This window comes from Carya illinoinensis, chromosome 6 (genome assembly GCF_018687715.1).
Source record: "Carya illinoinensis cultivar Pawnee chromosome 6, C.illinoinensisPawnee_v1, whole genome shotgun sequence".
NCBI lineage: Eukaryota > Viridiplantae > Streptophyta > Magnoliopsida > Fagales > Juglandaceae > Carya > Carya illinoinensis.
In genome coordinates this window covers 680945-702085 of record NC_056757.1, presented here as the reverse complement: position 1 = coordinate 702085, position 21141 = coordinate 680945, and the positions used below count along the sequence as shown (strand labels likewise).

The following is a 21141-nucleotide window of genomic DNA, read 5'->3' as shown; positions in this document are numbered from 1 at the left end:
AGACTTTTTATCTTTAGTTTTGCTTTTCAGAGTACCGGAAATGATTTTATCCCTCCCGTATTTGCAACAATTCTTGCGGAATGGTGTCGTCTCATGACGCTACCGAAAATTGATCATTCAAGTCAGCTCTTGCATAATGATATCTCGCCTTCCCTGTAAATTGTGAAATTTCGTATTGCCCATGTTTATATTTTGCAAGAGATGAATTGGGTAATTCCCAATCTATGTATAGACATTTTTCAGAATTTATTATTATTAAAATATTAATTTTCTTTTATATAAATTTTATATTTATTTTTTTAAAGTAATTGTACTATACAAACTCGCTCTCACGTACTGCAACTATTGCTTTTTTAATTTTTATTTTTACACCAGTGTCACACCGCTTGCTCTCTTTTATACTGTACACAGTATGCACCCCCAGTGTCTGCTCGAGCTTTCTCACACGTGCACTCCCCCTCGCTCGCCGGTGAAGACAGAGACGGCTGATGGCGACAAATGTTCTCTCTTTCCGCAATCCACACTCTTACATCAGACGGTCACACACATCCTTCCGCCAAATCACAACCTCGAACTCAACGGCCACCTCATTACCTTGTGATACATTTTCATCCTCCACTTCTTATAAAGCCCAAACCTTTTTATCTCCTCCTTTAAAACCTTGTTCGATTCGCACTGTAACGGCTCGGTCCCACTCCAATCTACCTCTCATTTCTCCTAATGATCATTGGGGTACCTGGACCGCTCTCTTCGCCACCGGCGCTTTCGGTTTATGGTAAAGCCCCCTTTCTCTCTTCTGTCTCATAATTTTATGCTCTATTAGGTTGTGTTGTTTTGACTCCCTGAAAATGGAACACCTGGCTAATTACGGGAACCTTTTAGTTCTTGTTGGGCCAGAAAATGAAGTCCCAGATACCAAGTTTGGTTTTTCAGGCAATTTTTCATTACCCACGTGATGAAAGCTTTTTGGAAAAGAAATAAAAGGATATACTTGAACGTTTGCTTTTGAAAAAATTAAAGTGAAGGAAAAGTGTGTTTTTTTTGTTTTGTAAAAAAAATCCGGTTGCAAATAAGAGAATTTTGGAAAATTCCTTCAGCTGAATCAATTTAATAGGTGCAACCTCATTGAATTTTGGTTTCTTGAGAAAGAGAGATATTATTTGAAATTTTAATTTGTTGCATTTTCTGGGAGATGATATACTCTAATCGAGAGAAAACTTAAAAAGTACGTTTTCATTGGAACTGTAGGTCGGAGAAGACCAAGATCGGAAGTACATTGAGTGGCGCTTTAGTGAGCATTTTGGTAGGACTTGCAGCAAGTAATTTGGGGATTATTGCGAATGAAGCTCCAGCATATTCAGTAGTGTTGGAGTTTCTGCTCCCAATGGCTGTACCATTGTTATTGTTTAGAGCAGACCTACGCCGCGTGATAAAGTCAACCGGGACACTTCTCTTGGCTTTCTTGCTGGGCTCAGGTAAATCTTACTCATATAGAAGGGTGGACTATAATGTACTTATATGTTAGTTTTTTTTGTTAGACATGGCTGTACGTCTCTTAAATATTGAAAGAGAGAATGTCACTGGTGTTGTTTCTTGGAATTTTGTTATGTGCTATGATAAGCAATAGGCTGTGATCTGTTTGCACAGGTAGGATTATTACTGATTAATTAACTGATCGTCTCCAATAATGGTAGGATGGAGCTCCGATTCTAACAGAGTTGGAGTTCACAAATCCAAACTCCAACTAGCATTAAAGTTGGTGTTGTTTCTGGACTCCGGCTCAGGCTTAACTCCTCCTGACTTCACCGATGATGTCAGAGTCGTAGGAGCTGGAATTTCTTCAGAGTTGGGGAGGCGACTATACGGAAAAAAATAATAATAATAATAATAAATAATAGAATGAGCTTAGAAAATTCTTACAATTTTCCTTCATATTCCCCACAAACAAACAAAAAATGGCGAATAGTTACAACCAAATAAAACCCTAGAAGAAGAATTGGTACCCATGAGCTATAATTCAATGTAGAATCCACAAAATGAAAAAAAGAAAGTGCCTTGATAAAAAAATAAAAAAAAATAGGTGTCCTGCATAGCAGCAGATGAACTCAAACCTTCGTTTTCAACTAGGGCACTGCCACTAGGGTATCCAAAATTGGCACACTCAATCTCCTTAATTGCTGCATGGTGTGTTTTATAATCCAGCGGAATCTTGATCAAACTCCGCTAACAGGAGTTCCTTTCAAATCTCTTTCACTAGCTATGGTTGAAATAACAAAGAAATGAAGAAAGATCTACGGAAGAAGATCAAAATACATGTGGGAAAAAATGAGGAAAAAATAGACGATAAAAACAAAAAGCTCCAGAATGAAAAACTCCGTAATGGTGTTTTTGGTAATTTTATTTAGAGTTCCGGTGAAAAAAATCACAGCAGTTGAGTTGCAGCTAAATCAGAGTGTCTCCTCTCCATCTGTATGGAGAAAAAGAGAGGGAGTTTGTGGGAACTGGTTGATGATGATGATTTCAAAGGATCAGGAAGATAAAACATTCAAGCAAAATATTGGGGGAATAACAAGGGCTTTCAGCCCAAGGGTTAATTGAGTGATATTAACCCCGAGTACAAAGCAAAAGCAGATTTGAGTATCCGATAGTGACTTAGTGATGGCTTTTAGAAATGTCACAGCTTTGGAATTATAAATTGTCACTGCAAGTCTTAACTCAAAAGCAAATTAAAAATGGATGGCAATGGAGTGAGAGAGGCTCGAACGCTTGACAGTTGACATTGGGATAACTCAGGTAACCGTGTGTTGGTTCATTGAGCTGTTTAGAGTATCATTTACTAAAGTGATACCTTTTACGATAAGAATCTGTGATGAATTGTTTTTTAAATTAAAGGTGAAATCGTAGTTAGAGTCAAAGTATGATTTGTTTTAGAGTCCCGTTTGGACTTCAACTTTGACTCTGACAAATTGACTGTGCCCAAGTTGACTCTGACCATGATGCCGACAAAATCTGATGCTGATCAGAGCGGAGTCAGAGTGATGGTGTTTTTGCAAAGCCCTAAATGATGGAATAACCATATGTTGCTTGTTACTTAACCTCAACTGGCTCTTGGTCTTTGCTATCTTTGGTTTTCAAAATGACTTGCTGATCAATGCATTGCTTGATTACTGCAGGCATTTTGGTATATAAATGAATGTTTTGGTTATGTTGTAAATATTCATTAATTATATATTTCAGCATAGAATAGATCAGAAGTGCAGGTTGAATCAGTAGATTGTCACTCTGTCTTTCATTTAATGCTTGCGGCTTTTCCTATTCAAATTAATTTGACTTCTATTTTCCTCATATCATCTTATGCTAGCTGATTGGAGGCTTAGGTCCAAAGTCCTAAGTGGACCATGCTTGACAGATGTTGGTAACAGAACAATGACTCTACATAAATTTTATGTACCACCTCAGCTTTTAAGTCTCTTCAAGTTCCTGATTTGGTTTCTCTAAATATTTTATTGTGGCTCTGTAATAAGTTCACTGTAATAAGTTATCTGACATGGGAAGAAATGAATCAACTTTTAATCCAAAGGCACCCATGCAACTATGATCTGCCAAAAGTCTCCTTCTGAAACCCATGTTTCACTTTCCATGGCCAAATCATGTCTCTCTCTTTATCAACCTGTTGGTTGGTCTCTGCACATTTCTTTCTCCGTGATTATAGAGATCCGTGACAGTTATGAGTTGGGAAATATACTAATAACTGTAGATTAATCATTCAATACACTCAACTATGCTATGCTTTAGTTTTATTTATTTGCATTCTGTGCTTTGGAGTCTTGACACGATCTTTTTTTTTTTTTTTTTCCTTTTTCGTGTGGCAGTTGCAACAACAATTGGAACAGCAGTAGCATATGTGTTGGTGCCAATGCAATCACTTGGTCAGGATAGTTGGAAAATAGCAGCTGCACTCATGGGCAGACACATTGGTGGTGGTAATTTACTTTTAAATTTCTTGAGCTACAGAAATTTTAAAAACCATTGTTGACACCATCCTAAATACTCATGAGATATATCTATTTGGTTGTGGTATCCTCTTGCTATGCATATATTTTAGAATTCCCTGCCATGAGTAACACTTTCTTTGTTTTTGTTCTTTTGATATGTTGTGTAGCTGTCAATTACGTGGCCATTTCTGAAGCCCTTGGTGTTTCTCCATCAGTTTTAGCTGCTGGATTAGCTGCGGATAATGTTATTTGTGCTGCATATTTTACGACATTGTTTGCATTAGCTTCTAAAATACCCCCTGAGACTTCCAAGTCGACCAATGGTGAGCAAAATTATGAACTGTAAATTAGATGGCGATTCTGTCATGGTGGTAGAGTTGTTGGTTCATCTCCCTTATATTTTATACATACAAATAAAAAAAAAAAATAAAATTATACATGTGCTTTCTCTTCTGGTAAGAATTTGGTGGACTGTGAGGTTGTGGGTTTGAAACTCATTGGGTACATGTGCTACTAATCTATAAAAAATGGAAATACGAGGATTTCATATTCTGTTTTAGCTTCTAATACTTTTAAGTTGACAAAAAATGGCAGTAGCAGGTGAATGTAAATTATGTAATTGTATCACCATAACAATGACATGTAATGAAAGGTAGAACTTTGGCAGATGCTGTAACAGAGATGGAATCTGAGTCTGGAAACAAACTGCCTGTGCTACAAATGGCTACAGCGCTTGCTGTATCATTTGTCATCTGTAAGACTGGCACTTATATCACAAAGTTTTTTGGAATTCAAGGGGGCAGCCTCCCAGCCATAACAGCGATTGTTGTTATTCTGGCCACGGCACTTCCAAAACAGTTTGGTTATCTTGCACCATCCGGTGAGGCTATGGCTTTGTTACTCATGCAGGTCAGTTCATGAATTTAGTTTGGTTTTCAGCATTCTGAACAGATTTGATCTCTATTGGCTAAGCACCTAGCTTTTGCCCTGTTCATAAGTAACATGTTTTTGTTCATTTGAGAAACAGGTATTTTTTACTGTGATTGGTGCTAGTGGGAGTATATGGAATGTCATAAACACGGCACCGAGTATTTTTATGTTTTCTCTAGTCCAAATAGCAGTTCATCTTGCCGTGATCCTTGGATTAGGAAAATTATTTCGCTTTGATTTAAGGTTGTTACTTTTGGCATCAAATGCTAACGTTGGAGGTCCTACGACTGCATGCGGAATGGCCACGGCAAAAGCTTGGAGTTCTTTGGTTGTTCCTGGCATTCTAGCTGGCATTTTTGGAATTGCTATTGCAACTTTTCTCGGCATTGCATTTGGGGTGACAGTTTTAAAATTGATGTAAACTTGACTACTTTTGGATCGCCAAAACTGTATAATATGCAGCGTTACAATGTAATTATATGAAGCAAGGGAAGTAGTTCGAATTTCGGGAAACCCACCGTTGAAAAGCTCATATTGCAATTGAGTCATTCTTCCTCATGCAATATTTTATTTATCTGTTTGCATGCCTTAAACATATTTTGGTCCACTAAAAAAAAAAAAAAAAAAAAAAAAGAGATTTGTTGAGGTCATGGAACATGTGGAATGTAATGCAAATATGAGTATATGTCAAAAGAGGGACTTATCCATTTTATTTAGTTGTTAAACCAAGGGAAAGATGTTAAAAGTTTTGCTAAAACACACACAACACATACCCGGAAGGCCTAGAAAGACTACATTGAGTCATTGTTGGTTGATTTACACTTTAATTATTTGAGACTCTAATGAACCATATTCTAATGGCTTAGGAATAAATCTGAAATGAATTAAATGAGAAAATGGACAAGCCAGGGATAAAAAAAAAAAAAAAAGAGAGAAGAATCCTTTAGGTAGACTAGTGGTAAGGGCTGACTTGTGAAAGTGTGGGTAGACGCACATTCATAGGTCCGATTCTCCCATTAAGAAATCTAAAAACATAAAAAATAAAAAAATTAAAATTAAAATTAAAAAAAAAACAAAAATTACATTTGTGTAGTGGAAAAGGCTGCCTATTACCGGGGCCCTTACCAAAAAAAAAAAAAAAGTAGGCGCATTTCAAAGTGTAATAGCGTGAAAGCCGTCACTACAATGGTTTTGAATTAGAGTAAGACCATGTGGTTTTCTCAGATTGGTTGTTGTGATTGAAATTGTTAATGTCTCTTGGTAGTCGATCTTGAAATTCTAACCCCATTTCCATGCACTTGAAAGAAAGCAAGCTTTGTTACATGTAATTCTCTTGGTTGATTAACTAAATTGTGTATAAATCTCTCAGTTGATACAAAATTCATATTAATCTATCTCCAGTGTTCTTAAACTCAACAAGTTATTTCATGGCATGTGATCCTCGAACTTCTTTTGGAATTATAGTTGGAAAACTCGCCTTCGCATGAATTCATTCACTTTATTTGCTAGAGTCTAGCAAAAAGCTAGTTGGGGGGTGTGATGAAGCGCTAAAACTGCATGATTAAGTTACTTAAGTGAATAAATTGTTTAATAAAAAATGATTTAAGTACTTAATTATGCAATAGATTACAATACTTGAGTCAATTGATAAATTCTGGTATTTTTGTGCTTAAAAATATTTATAATACAATTACTTCACATGACAATAAATATTCCATTTTTATTCCTCTCATAACAAGGGTAGTTTGGGCAATACACATGCAGAAAAATGCACACATGCAGGACAACAACTTTGTTCTTCTTTTTAGAGTAGATGAACGTGCAGCAAAGAGATCACTCGGAAGCAGAAAACTCACATGTGCAGCAGCTACTACACCAAGCAGTAGAAAGAAGATCATTCGGACAGCAGCTCACACATGCAGGACAGCACACATGCAGCAACAAGATCACTCGGACAGCAGCCACTCATAGCAACTCACACATGCAGACCCTTGGACGGCTGGAGCAGAAAACTTACACATGCAGCATCATTCGGACCACAACATCACACATGCAGAAAAGTGCAAACACAGCAGACAGCAGCCTCAAACGTGGACCAGCAGCACACCAATGCAGAAAACATGTTGCTGGAAGGCAAGCTTTTCTTGTTTCTGCACATGGAAGGTCAATGACAGCTCACACTCTGCATGCTGGAGCAAATCACGTTGATCAGATGACTGAACGTGCAGCAGCAGATGGAGGATAGCTGGACTGAAAGCAGCAACAGGAGATGACTCTTTACTTCTCAACTTGTTTTATACGGCTGGGAGTTTTCGGTTTGGCAGCAGCAGGGGGCAAGACTTGGGCTGCTGTTTTTCTTGACTTTTACCTTCATTCATTTTTTTCTTACTTTCGGTTTGGCAGCAACAGGAGCTTGGAGTTTCAGTTTTCTTTCTTTTCTTCTTGTTTAAGAGAAGCAGCAGGTTTTATTATCTTGCATACTTTAATTTTTTTGCTTTCGGTTAGAGACCTCGTTCAGCAACAGAGTAGTTTTCTTTCAGCTTTCTTTTGCTTTTCGTTCGGCATTTGCAGAACAGTTGAGTTTTACAACATTTAAGAGTGAACGAACCTAAAACTCGTCGAGAACCCAATGAATTTTGTATTTTGTATTGCACGAACCTTTTAAATGTCTTACGAGTAATGCTATACATCACACCATCTCACTTATATCTTATTATATGATGTGACATATTTATCACCATTTAATAATAAAAAAATATACAATAAATAATCATTTAATTGTGGTAAATATATCACATCTTACATAGTGGGATACAAGTAAAATAATAGTATAGTGTATAGAATTTTTCTATTCATATACACAAGCACAATATTTCCACTTACCGAATGCTTATAAAAATTTTAAAGCTGAAGTTTATATCTCCTTTGATATCAACAATGGATTGCAGAATTATGCAATCACTAGCAATTTCTAGCCACCATAGCATTTATTCACTAGAAGATTTTCTTTCGTTCCTTACAAAAGGTCATACTCATACAGTATATGATTTTCATCTACATCACCTTTCACTTCCAGTGAATTATATCTGTCACAAAAACGAAACATTGATTGAAACGAGAACAGAGAGGGAAAAGGAAGGGAGAGAGATATATTCTTTTAAATAATGTTAGATCCATTCCCTTGGATTGATGCAGGCATCTAATAGTTTCCATTCTTCGCTTCCCTCTTCCGGTTGCTGCACACATCAGACAACAAAAGCATCCTCCCATTATGAGCATATAACATTTACTTCCCGGTTGCATCATATATAAAACCTCATCCAAATTTTAAAAAGAGATCCGGGAAAAAAAACTTACATGGTCATATTCCCACCGAGCAGTTAGAGGGAGAGAAACAAGAATACTCTCAATTCGACCTCCTGTCTTCAGTCCAAATGTGGTTCCCCGATCATAAACCTTCATAGATAATGAAAGAGGTTAGGAAGGCCTCATTAAGAAAAAATGTTGCACACGTCTGACAACTTGAGGGCCAATGTTATACCAAATTGAATTCTACATAGCGCCCCCTTCGCAATTGCTGCCATGCCTTGTGTTGGTCTGTGAATGGCATATCCTTCCTTTTCTGTATGATTGGTATGTAAGCAGGAACCACAGAATTTGCACATTCTACAAGTCAACAATCGATGTGAGCATGAAGGGGATTGATGTGCACAAAACTAAAGATAAACCACATAATGAGACATCAATTCAAAATTCTCAAGTAATTACCTGTGGCAAAGGAAAGAAGCATCTCTTGATCATAGTCATTTAGATCATCAAAAAATATTCCACCCAATCCCCGTCTCTCACCACGGTGCTGCTAAAGCAGTTCTTTGTAAGTAAATTAAGTTTTATGCAATCCCAAAAATGGTGAAATCCAACTATACAGGGAGTATAACTTTTTTTTATAAGTAATCATACAGGGAGTATGATTGGGCAAGTTCACAGGTCCAGTTTGGTCAGAAATTGTGAGATTTCTTTCTGAATCCATGCATATGATAATAAGATCTACCTAATACTATAGGTTTTGATAATGATGGACAACCGAACTCCATATAGTGTTCGCTAACTGACATAGAGCGTTCCCTAAATCCATATATTAATGATGGACCTATATTCCTATCCCGCATGTTTCATCCAGGCAAACAAAATATATGAATGTATTTACTAATCAGCTGTTCAATGCATAAACAACATCCAAAAATCCATTCGATATATCGGAGTCCTACCGTCTTTTTTCTCTTTTTTCTTTCTGTAAGTAGTCCTACCCTGTTGTTTCTTGAACACTTCTCAATTCTCTACTTCAAGTGCCCTCAAAGGTAGTATGTTAGCCCTTGTTTTTCCGAAAGGTTGGCCCAAAATGGTCTCATTCTTCCATGCCATCAAGATATATATAGGGGAAAACAATCCATATACTTGGCTAGGCCAGATCCTCAAGGGCAAAATGTCAGGATTGCATTGTGTACGACATGTGGCCATATAACACATTTAAATTCCAGACGTCATACAAAGACTGAGATGTCAATCCAATTTGTTAACATGAGTTCAAGTACATGTTTTGCTAGTAATGAGATGTTAGCAATATTTAAAATAAGAATTATAAAAATACAATCATCACCAGCACCATTTTTAAGATATAGAGGTCAAAGGCTTTAGAAAGAAAATACCTTGATATAGAAATAATCATCACACCACTTCTTAAATCGAGCATAGAAGGTAGGATCAAATTTGTCGCAAGCACTCTTCTGAGCCTGCAGAAATTTGCAAATATGCATATGCCCAAGTCCATTGATGTCTTGTCATAAAATAAACGTAACTTCTAGAGCTTCTAAGAATTTCTTGAAGATACAAATCAAACAATACGTGCAATTCTTCTTAAGACTGTTATATATGAACAAGTAAACATCAGAACTTACTATAAATCAAGAGGTGATAAACCGATACACTTTCAGGCAGACGATGAATTTTTTATATGCAAAAATCCAAAGGTTCAAACATAACTAGCTGCTTTTCTCACATAAAGAAAAAGTAAATTTCCATTTACAATTCATTCCAAATAGACTAACTATTCAAATTTTTTGAATCTAGGTACTCCTAAAGAAAATGATTTGTTTTATGAATGCTGCCCAATAGTTCAAACAAAGGAAATTAATTAAGGTCAAATATTTTAATCAAATACCAAATGGAAATGCTTGACATCCTCCTCAAAAATGTAGGCAGGAGTCAAATCGGTTCCGCCACCAAACCACCACTGTCTTGGTGCTCCAGGGGAATCTACAAGAAGTCACAGTGAAGCATCAATAATCAATACAAGGTATCATGATACTAATTATGAACACTCATGGCTGGTGAAACAAACATGTATGCCCGTTTTCAGATATACGGGAGGAAAGATGAAGAGGGTGGGTTACACTCCCCCAAGGTTTGGGGAAATGACAGGGAATTTTTTATTTCAAAAGACTACACTTTGCCTCCTGAGGTTTGTGATCCATATAACAAATGTTCCCCTTCTAACATTCATGTACCATTAAAAAAAAATTAAATTTTCTTACTGAATTACCAGCCGAAGTAACTTTGGGTAATGATCATGAACTAGAAATAGAAGTAAAACTAACAAACCCAGGTGGTTTGCATAATTTACCCATAAAAATATCTTAACAGTATAAATTTGCTGATGCGAGTTAGCGCACTTTTTCAAGTAACTCAGTCAACTGACATCAGAATTGAAGTGTTCAATTTGTTTCATGTACATAAAGTCCAATCTAGAAATCCCTCTCTCTGAGCAAAGCCCAAAAAGAGAGATTGAATTTCCCATCAAGAAGTTGGTATAACCTGAAGACAAAGATAACACAACCTCGTGCAAGAAATAACCACAGAAAAGAATTCAAGGCAGAGAATGCTGGTTTATTAACCTCCATCTTGTATCTCCACAAAGTGATCTGACAATCTGTAGTTGAAATGAAAACCATAATGCCTACAAACTCAAAAAAATATATTTCTCCCTTTATTTCAGGAGAAAAACAGTTAAAGCGAGCTCTATATTACTTTCATCTTCTCATGTATATAAACTGCTTGTACTTTCTTCTTTCCCAAAGGAGTAAATTCCTTCGGAAGTTCTCATTGCTTCTGTCTGTTTTTCCCCTCTTAGGATAAATAGTCAAGTTGAAATCGCGGTAATTCAGTCTAATAGTCCCGAATGAAACACACAAAACTAAGCCGACAGAGTATAAATAGTATAAAAGGTTATGATAACAAGGAAGAAGACATAATCATGGGGCTGACAGTAGTAGGTTCAGATGAGATGAGCAGTAGAAACATGTACTAGCAAACTCTAAGCAAAATGCAGGTGAATAGCATGGTTTATTCCGAACATGAAGGAGCACGAGCGATTCAAGAAAAAACATTTCCATTTGGGAAGTAATGTTTACCTTTGGGAGCGTCAGTCTCGAAATACCGATAGTTAAAATGCAATGTGGGGGCAAATGGGTTCTTCGGATGTAAAACCTGAAGACGAGAGAAAACTCAAAACATTTTCGTATATAGACAAATGGATCAGGAAGGAGCATCAATTAGAAAGGCAACAGATATATATGTAGTACAGAGCTAATTCCGGCGGCGAAGAAGGGAACGGGACCGGGCTTCATCTGATTATCAGCGGAGGCCTTAGCGGCACGATAAGCTTCGGGAGGCATGACCCCATAGACAACGGAGACATTAACCCCTGCCTTTTCCCAAACTGCGCCGTCTTGTAGAACCCTGCTGATGCCTCCACCGCCGCCAGGCCTCGACCAGACGTCCTCCTTGAAGTGGGAACCTCCGTCAACTGCTTCGATGGCTTCGCAGACGGTGTCCTGTGCGTCCCTAATCATCTTCTCAAAGCGGGCCCGCACGGAAGATGAAGAAGAAGAGAGGGCGGTGAGAACATCGTCAGATTCGCGGAGGAAAGTGCTAGGGCGATGGGTCTCTGGGGTTTCCTTCTCGATAGAGATGGCAGAAGGAATCATGAGAGAGGGCTTATCAGAATTAAACGAAAAGGAAGGGAAGCGTAGGAGGGATCTTCTAGTACTGGTTAGATGTGCTACGGGCAAAAGTTGGGATTTTGATTTAGCTTTTGCCCAGGTGGGTGATGAGGAGCAGCTGAGGGGGGAAAGAGTGGAAGGAGAGTAAGAGGAAGATGAGTAGGCGGCAATGGCACTTGTTGCAGGTGACATCGCTCTTCCCTGGTTTGGCTTTGCTTTTTTTTTTTTTTTTTTTTTTTTCCCGTAGGGTTTTGATTTCGACTCTCCCTAGTCTCTACTCATCGGCAAACTGCTACAGGTATACTAACATGGCGATGAGGATGAAGCTTCGGTCTCAGATTGTTGAGAGGGAAAGACAGACGATAAGCCCTGTGAAACAATAGGATAATACTGTGGGTCCCTATAAAAACAACAGGCTATAACAGCACTGTAAAACTGTTCGAAATTGGAAGTTTCAAAATTCAAAGCCATTACCAACAGCCACGCCCATTGTATCCCTTCCCTTTCCTTCCAGCCAGCTAACTTTTGACTTCAAATAATCATAATAGTTTAATTAATAGAAAAGAATAATGCTGCTTGTGCCCGATAAATCGATCTAGACATGGGTTTCCATTTTTTTTTTTTTTTTTGGTATTTCGTGATTAAAAAAGTATTTCTAAATAATATAGTAATTTTTTTTAAAATGTGTAAGCATTTAAAAAATGAAAAAAAAAAAATACTTAATGACCTTATCAAGACTGATCTAAAATTTTATATAAATTTCTTAATTACTGACCAAATATCTAACAACATACTCATGTTCATGTCAATAAAAAAATCTGCACCTACAAGAAATTACCATGTCTACACCTCCAACACTCACAGAAGTCTGCACCTACACCTTCTTAATTTACAAAATACACATGTACCTATCTAAATTACCATGTCTGCACTTCCAACACTTTCTAGCAAAAAAACATCTACATAAATATGCACTTCCAACAAAAAATTACCATTTCTGGCAACATATTTGTGTTCATGTCTAATGACATGCCATGTCTAACAGCAGCACAAAAATAAACCCTCAAATTACAACATATAACAGTAGTTACAAATAAAAAATAAAAAACATCCACATGAGTTGTTACACACATTTTCTATGCTAAACCGGGAAAAAAAAAAAAAAAAAAAAACCAGAAATCTTCTAAGCTAAACCAAAAAAGCTCATAAATATGTCATGCATTTGAAGTTACAAAAAACATCCACATGAGTTGTTACAAAAAAAATCCACATAACAATTCTAAGTATTCAAAGAGCTTCAGCAGCAAAAAACTGTTCTGAGTAGTACCAATAAAACACAGCCATCCATAAAAGTTGGCACAGAAAGGGATGCAGACTTTCATAGGATAAAATCAATGAGATAGACTTTAATAATTTTCTAGTATTAATTTGTTTATAGCCACATATGTAAACTCTGCAATATTAAGCTTAGAATTACAAAATTGTGCAATATATTGTTAACCAAAAACAAAATTAAAAACTGTACAAATTTGTGCAATATATTAATAAAAAACAATAGTTACAAACTTTGCACCTACATACAGTGTTGATTTTTTTTTTTCACAAACTCTGCACCTACCTATAGTGTTGCTTTTTTTTTTTTTTCACAAATTTGCAACAAATGTTGTTTTAGCATGTTACAGTACACAAATAATAGAAAAGAATCAAGGAATTACTATGTTATGCCAGTTACGATACTCTTTAGTGCACTTCTCCATCCTTCAGCTATTACATTTGAAGTGATCAATTCCTATGTTTCTCTAGGATTTCCCTTTGAAGTGACTTGAAATATTCTCGCTGTACCGCATTCATGTTAACAATATTCAAACTCATGATTTCCATCTCCATCTTCTTCTTCTTAAGTTCTATCATCTCAGTCCTATCCCTATCAGCTCAGCTTACCGCTTTCCATCGCTAAGTTATCATTATCTTCCTATCACTTTACATGTGACTTAACCTTTTATCAAACTCAATAGGTGAAGGTTCTTTGCATTTTCTTTTTCTTTCCTTTTCTTTTTCATCTTTCTTGCCTAGTGGCCTATCCACATTGACAAACATGCTCTCACAAATGTCCACATCCATAGCATTGGCATCTAGAATGGTAGAGCAGCCTTTCTTTCTCTTCATTGGCAAATTATCCATATGCACTTGCCACTTTGATTGTTGCCTCAATGGGTTTCGAGAACGGTCCAAATTATAGGTAGCTTTTTTAGTCGATTAGTACATTACCTTTACTTTCTCAATCTAAACAACAATTATAAAAATATTAATACATATTTCATGCCAAATTTATAATAATTAGAAACATACAATATCTTGTTCATTGGTACCACTTGGATGCATTGATTCAACTTGGGCCAAACAACCACAAAATTTGTTTGTAGCTTTTTGGATTTGTTGGCCATCAATTAATCAACAACCCCACAGAACATTCAAGTCAGTTAAGTTTTTAAAAAGTATTGAAGTAATCATAGATTCTTATCCACAATTGGGTGGACTTTTGGTCAGTCTCCCTAATAGCATCTATACTAATGTTGAACCACCCTGATACAAGAAGGTTGTCTTCCTCTATAGTGAAGGACACACCCCGTTGAGATAGTTTAGTTCGTGCATTTACTTCCCATTCGGGTTGTGTCACTTCAATATTAGCTCAACATCATCATGCAAGACACTAGCCATGAGGGGTTATTAATATCTTCTCCACCACTTTGCAAGAGTGTGGTGAAAAAGCGATCCTCCAATAAGTGTGAATTTTTCATAAAATAGTCAGCAAGTAATAAAGTTAAAACAACAATTTAAGTAGGGGAGACAAAGTCAAAACAATAAGCAAGTAACAAAGTCAAAACAACAATTTAAATGTAAATCCATCTTTCATAAAACAGTAAATAAGTAACAAAGTCAAAACAACAATTTAAGCAAGTAACAAAGTCAAAACACATTTTGAATATAGTCAAATATACAAGGAACGAGACAATTTAAGTTTGAGCATGCTAATAGGGAAACAAATTCTAGTTCAGACTTTAATTTTTTTTCTTTTTTTTAACAAAAGGAGGGGAGCAAGAGGTTCTTCAAAGATTTGTTATGATGGAATTAGAGTCTACCTTCTCTAGTAAAGGGTCACTTAAAACTTAATTTGGAGAAGACAAGTTGTGCACATGTGATGCAAATGAAAATTTTTCATATAGTTTTTTGGTTTTGTTGATACTGATGACCGAAATGGTAGTTGAATTTAAAAAAAGAATGGTACTCTATATGCATATATACTGCCCAAGTGGTTTTTTAAAACAATGAGAAATTCTTCCATTCAAACCCAACTATATTGAAGTGGTTTATGACAGAAATAAAAGTTCAAAAGTGGCATCGCAGACTCTATCCTCCATTCTCAAGTGTAGTACAAATTACTGATGAAGTTAATTTAATCTACAGCTACAATGCCTAGTAACTGATGAACAACATATGTTACTAACCAGAACATATGAACTACATGAAACATGACAAAAGTACTAACACAGAATCCCAAACTAAAATTCCAACACATAATAGCAGCACTAAAATTCTGATTGATCTCAGATAAAAAACTTGTTGCTCAAGAGTATCCTATTGGCAACAAACAAGTAAGAAAAATAAAATAAGAATGTCTAAGCCTCCATCACAAACTTTTCTCAAGATGAGAACTAACCATACTCAAAGCTTCAAAAGATTTCCTTCACACCTCCTTAGTTTTCTCAACAACCAAACAAATGAAAACATAAGGAAATAAATCTCAAGCACCATCAACTTCAAAAGTTTACAAAAATTTGACCAAATGTGAAAGGGAGAAGTGGGAGGCTGCTAGTGGATTTGCATGGGGTAGCCAGTTGCATACCTAATCAGGGATTCCAACCCGAAGATAAAGGCCGAGACCAAGAGAATAGGAAAATTGCAGAGGGGCAGAGCAACAGCACATTAGACACACCCGCTGCCACTGCCAAGACTAGTCAAGAGCAGAACAAACAACTATTAGGAAAAGTGTCATAGGCGCTTAGGGCTTACCATATAAAGTGTGGAATCTAAAAGTCATGGCTCAAAAAAAACCTTGTTGGAAGTGATCAACTTGGCTAGAGTGGAGGGGCTCAGTTTCACAAATCAGGATTAGGAGAGAGAGAGAGAGAGAGAGAGAGAGAGAGAGAGAGAGAGAGTTATGGGATGAAGGGGAGAATGGAGAGAAGAAACTGGGGTTTAGTTCCCGCGTGGTTCCCTGTAGTCTTCCTATGTGTTTGCTTGGAGTGAAAAACTATTATTTTAATATTTGTTGAAGTTATTGTAGTATTCCATATTTGGTGAATGACTATAGCTAAAATACAAATTATTTTAACAATGTCCAATCTAATATGAGGTTTTTTTGGCATATATTATCCAAATTTTAGCCATTCTTGAACTTTGGTCAAGCCAATGAAGATGTTCTAAGAATGTAATTCACACATTAAGACAAAAGTCTTGCATGTTAGACATGAGACATGTAGTGTGGTTTTTCATGTGGAATGGATCATTGCAGGATGAAGTCAAAGTATGGGTCCCAAAGTCCAATGGGTCGGTTCAACAAGCCTAAAATGCAACATGTAACCAACTTGGACTGCAACTACAAAAAGGTTTCTAAAAGGTCCAAGGAACAACACATTTTGAAATTAAAATAGCCCAGAGAAAACAATGAGGTCTAACCCACGTTCCAACTTCAAAGCATGCTAAATTGATTATCTCGTTGAAATAAGTTGGAAAATTATATTTACGAGCTAGATGAGTAAGACATATTCTCCGTATTATTGACATTACATGATTTAATTGGTATGAAAATTTAATTTTAAAATTTTTTTATTAATCAAATCATGTCATCTCAACAATATAGAGAATATCTCTTTTTTGTACCGACTTGTAAGTAGCATTGTTCAATAAAGTTATGCATCATGGAGATCAGTTAATGAAGTTCAAATAAGGCCGAGCCATATATTTAAATGCCTAAGGCTGCCTTTATCACGAACAATATAACAGAAGTCAAACGATATATATCATGAAAAAATGCACTTGAAGTTGCATGGATTGCACTTCTATCCATCTATAAGAGATGCATGTTGTATAGTGGCAATAAGCTTGTACACCGAACAAACCTCAATTGCCTTACAAACTGAACAAACTCACTTTTCATATATTGGAACCATGATCAAGTAGTGAAAATTGACCTATAGACTGAGGACAAGCTTGAGGAATGAGATGTGATGAAAATTTTGTGAATAGTAATAAAATAGTTTGTAAATAGTAGTGAAATCGTTTGAATTAATATTTTATAGGATTTTGGAGAATGAGAGAGAAAATTTTGAATAAAAATATTATAAAATTAAAATATTGTTATAATATAGTTTTTTAATATTATTTTTGTTTGGAGATTTAAAAAAGTTGAATTATTTTTTATTTTTGTTTGAAAGTTTGATAAAGTTGTAACAATTAGTTTAAAAATTTTTTGTATTTGAGTGATGTTTGGAAATGAAATGAGATGAGATGATAATTTTAAGATAAAAACTTTTTCCAAATAAGCCATGAATAAATCTCCTTTCATACATATGGTTGTGGAGTTACAATGTTCCATGATGATGATGATGAATTAAACATACCTTTTAATTAGATACCAAAGGCATGCTACATGCACAATGACAATAGGCTTGCAAACCAAAATAACAGACCTCCTACATATTCATAGAGAATGTGCAGTGCAATCACTTCGGCTTATAGATAAACTTCTTACTCATAAAATAGATAGGACCATTCATCAGGGCAAGGTGGTCGGAAACCTGGTTATCTAGGTGATAGTTGTGAGTTCTGGCCCGAATAAAACCTGAGCCGATGACTGCATTTCACACCCGGGTATATCCCGTGTAAGGGGGTTTTCCCTCCCCTATTGGTCTATGTAGCAAGCTCAAATGGACCTCAGGGGGAGAGGGGAGAGAGCTAAACCAGGCCCAACTACCTTCCTCTTAAAGGAGCCACATGATCTCTACATAATACTCCACCCATGAGCAAAACTAACCCTTGAAGCAACCCTCACATGGAAAAAACAAACGGTGGGAGCAGATGGGATTCACCACCCTGACATTCTCTAATGACACCTAACCCTCAGGAACCTGTATAGAAAGGAGGGAAGGATGTTGGGGACCCTCGATCTCCTAACAACAAGTATGGAAAGGCTTAACAACGAACATCCACAGGATAAAATGAGTCAGGGAGCCACGCCGCATTAATGGCGCCACTCCTCGGACTCTACGCCTCATTAAAGTATTCTAACTAGTCAAACAATTAAAGAGATATGAACTCCCTGAGGCAAGGTATGGGTTGTCCCCACCCAAAAACCTAGTATAAAAGCTGACCCCCAGGTACGAAGAACTCCAGCTGACTCCTCTATGCTCTCGCACAAATTACTAAGGAGATATATTAACTTAAGAATCGGAGACTCCCTAGCCTCCACCAAAGCCCCATCTCCCTATGTTTTCTTAAGTCTGCAAGTGCAAGAACCAAGACCCGAGTTGCTAGAACTTGGCCCAAAGGTGTACGAAACATGACGTTAACAGTGGTGTCATCTATGGAATCTCTATATACTTCACATGTCTTTCATATGCCTGCAACAACCCATTCGCAGACAACTCGAGGGCAAGAAGAAGCAATATCAACAAACATGGAAGCAAGGCTTATGGCGGTGGAGTAATTGGTGAGAAAACTAACTATCAAAGTAGAGATCCTTAGAAAAGAGAATGAGACACTCAGAGTAGCCACTAATGGACCAGAAAATGATGCAAGGCTAAGCAACAGTGAGCATGTAGAATCCAAAAATGCAGAAGGGGAAGGTGATGCAAAGGAAGAAAGAAGAAACATGCAGAACAAGTTGCCTAGCCTCTAAGGGAAATACAAAGAAATGGCAAAAAGGATGGGCACGTTATCATCAGTACACCAACTACTCACCAACACGAGCCTACCCTACAGTGTGGAGGTAATGGCCGTGCCCCTGCCACCAAGTCCCAAGTTCCCCTCATGTACATGTATGATGGGACCAGGGACCCTCTTGAACACCTAGAGGCCTTCAGAGCCCACATGACCCAGAATGGTTTTCGACAGGAAGTGGCTTGTAAAACTTTCCCGCTAACCTTGAAAGAACCGATGAGAGAATGGTTCGAGTCCTTAGTGCCTAGATCCATAGATAGCTTTGGGGAGTTAGCCTGTCTGTTCCTGACACAATTTATGGCAAGTAGAAGAAGGGGACGTCCAGCGACATATCTCCTTACTATCAAGCTTGCAGAAGACGAAGGTTTGAAAGTGTACCTATCTAGGTTCAACAAAGGGCATATGGCTACGGATGACCAAGATGAGAAAATAATTTTGGCAGCTCTTTTAGGAGGGGTATGGTCTCGATACCAGTTTATGGTAGAATTGGCAAGGAGGACTCCCGCCATGCCTTGAGAGTTTATGGACCAAGTTGACAACTTCATCAATGCCGAAGATACACTCTGGGCCTTGACTGAACCAAGGAAGAAAGAGTTGAAGCAGGCAGACAGGAAACGGAAGGTACCAACCAAGAGCAAGGCTTGTGAGAAGCCAAACAAAGAACCACTTGACAATAGGAGGGAGGAAGCCCCTACGAGAGGCCTAGGGTTTCGATTTGATAGGACGGCACTCACCATCCAAAGAGACGACCGGCCGGCCATCCAAGAAGACTGCTATAAGAGCACTAGTCACCACTATTGCACTTACCATTAGTCCAACTCTCATAATATGGAAGATTGCATTTCCTTGAAAGAGGAAAGAGAACAAGCTTGACAACTAAGGCAGCTGCATCCTCCCGCCCAGAGACCAAAGCGGGAGTGGAGGAGGAGATCAAGGGAAATAAGTGCAAAAAAGACCATCTTCCTTTCAGTTTTGTCACATTATAGAATTTGAAGCTCAACAATTATGATGGTGCATTACTTGCTGATTCAAGCCTTTACAGACGACTTATTGGTCGTCTACTTTATTTAACCATTACACACCCGGATCTTGCATACTCAATTCAAGTTTTGAGCAAGTACATGAGTAGCCCTTATCAACCCCATTTAAATATTGCTCATTGTATGCTTTGTTACTTCAAACGCAATCTTGGCCAATGTATATTTTCCCAACAGAGAACTCCTTGGTTAATGGCTTTACATGCCTTTTATGATTTTGACAGGGCACATTGCATGGATATAAGTCGCCCTGTTACATGTTACTGCATTTTTCTGGGTAATTCTCCCATTTCATAGAAGCCAAAGAAACAAATTACGGTTTCACATTCCTCAGCTAAAGTTGAATATGGTGCTATGGCAACAATAGTTTGTAAAACTACATGGCTCCTCTCCATTCTGCGTGACCTCCTCATTGTTCATAATCTACCTGTGCTCTTTTACTGTGATAACAAATCAGTCATGCACAATGCGGCAAACTTGGTCTTCCATGAATGGACAAAACACATTAAAATCGATTGTCATATTTTTTTAGATAAGATCCAACTAGGCCAAATCAAACTTCTTATATTTCCTTCAATAGCAATATCGAAGACATCTTCATGAGGCCACTTGGGACAATCCAATTTACCAACTTTCTTAGTAAGCTGGGTATTCACAATATTCATCGCCCACCTCGAAAGGGAGTATTGAGATATTTATCTTCAAACTAGATAAGATAACTTCAACTACAAGTTATCTCCCAACTTCAAATACATGATAAGTCACGACTCAAATAGACTATATAAGATAATTTCAGATCACGACATTTTTTATTCTTAGTTATCTTCTACACTTACAAATATGCTCCAATTATTGTGTATATATCATCACCACGTACTTACTTTGAGATATCAACAAAATATACAACATTTCTTTAATGTTTGTCATTATGGATAGAGTTGTCAGTCTCTTTTTTTTTTTTAATAATTTTTATTGTTTGGTTTGGTTATAAATGGTTGGAGAATGGAGCTATATATTTTTTTAACTAGAGATATACACCATTCCTCTCCCATCGTGAGTTGTTCAAGTTTTCAAATTTCAGATATGTCCATTCATTGGCCATAGAAGATAGAAAATACTATC

General features: G+C 37.1%; 2 protein-coding genes across 2 annotated transcripts; one reads left to right on the top strand and one right to left on the bottom strand.

The window, feature by feature from the left end:
- Window positions 1–381: 381 nt before the first annotated feature.
- Window positions 382–5452, top strand: LOC122313160 (uncharacterized membrane protein YjcL). The gene is made up of 6 exons (XM_043127916.1): window positions 382–775; window positions 1249–1475; window positions 3873–3983; window positions 4163–4318; window positions 4663–4904; window positions 5023–5452. Exons 1-6 carry the CDS (start codon window positions 489–491, stop codon window positions 5344–5346), a joined length of 1347 nt encoding a protein of 448 aa, XP_042983850.1. The 5' UTR covers window positions 382–488; the 3' UTR covers window positions 5347–5452.
- A 2397-nt stretch (window positions 5453–7849) lies between these two features.
- On the bottom strand, window positions 7850–12446 carry LOC122313480 (coproporphyrinogen-III oxidase 1, chloroplastic). The gene is made up of 8 exons (XM_043128540.1): window positions 11564–12446; window positions 11393–11468; window positions 10144–10238; window positions 9632–9715; window positions 8694–8781; window positions 8467–8591; window positions 8283–8381; window positions 7850–8161 (listed from the first exon to the last, which is right to left on the bottom strand). The coding sequence occupies exons 1-8, from the start codon at window positions 12173–12175 to the stop codon at window positions 8093–8095; spliced, it is 1248 nt and encodes a 415-aa protein (XP_042984474.1). The 5' UTR covers window positions 12176–12446; the 3' UTR covers window positions 7850–8092.
- Between the last annotated feature and the right edge of the window lie 8695 nt (window positions 12447–21141).

Excerpts from the sequence above, each read along its gene's own strand:
- LOC122313160 (XM_043127916.1), top strand. The coding sequence starts at position 489 with ATGGCGACAAATGTTCTCTCTTTCCGCAATCCACACTCTTACATCAGA. Across the intron at positions 776-1,248 it reads ACCGGCGCTTTCGGTTTATG|GTCGGAGAAGACCAAGATCG; the intron begins GTAAAGCCCCCT and ends TTGGAACTGTAG. Across the intron at positions 4,319-4,662 it reads GACTTCCAAGTCGACCAATG|ATGCTGTAACAGAGATGGAA; the intron begins GTGAGCAAAATT and ends GAACTTTGGCAG.
- LOC122313480 (XM_043128540.1), bottom strand. The coding sequence starts at position 12,175 with ATGTCACCTGCAACAAGTGCCATTGCCGCCTACTCATCTTCCTCTTAC. Across the intron at positions 9,716-10,143 it reads ATGTCAAGCATTTCCATTTG|GCTCAGAAGAGTGCTTGCGA; the intron begins GTATTTGATTAA and ends AAATTTCTGCAG. Across the intron at positions 8,382-8,466 it reads GCTATGTAGAATTCAATTTG|GTTTATGATCGGGGAACCAC; the intron begins GTATAACATTGG and ends TTATCTATGAAG.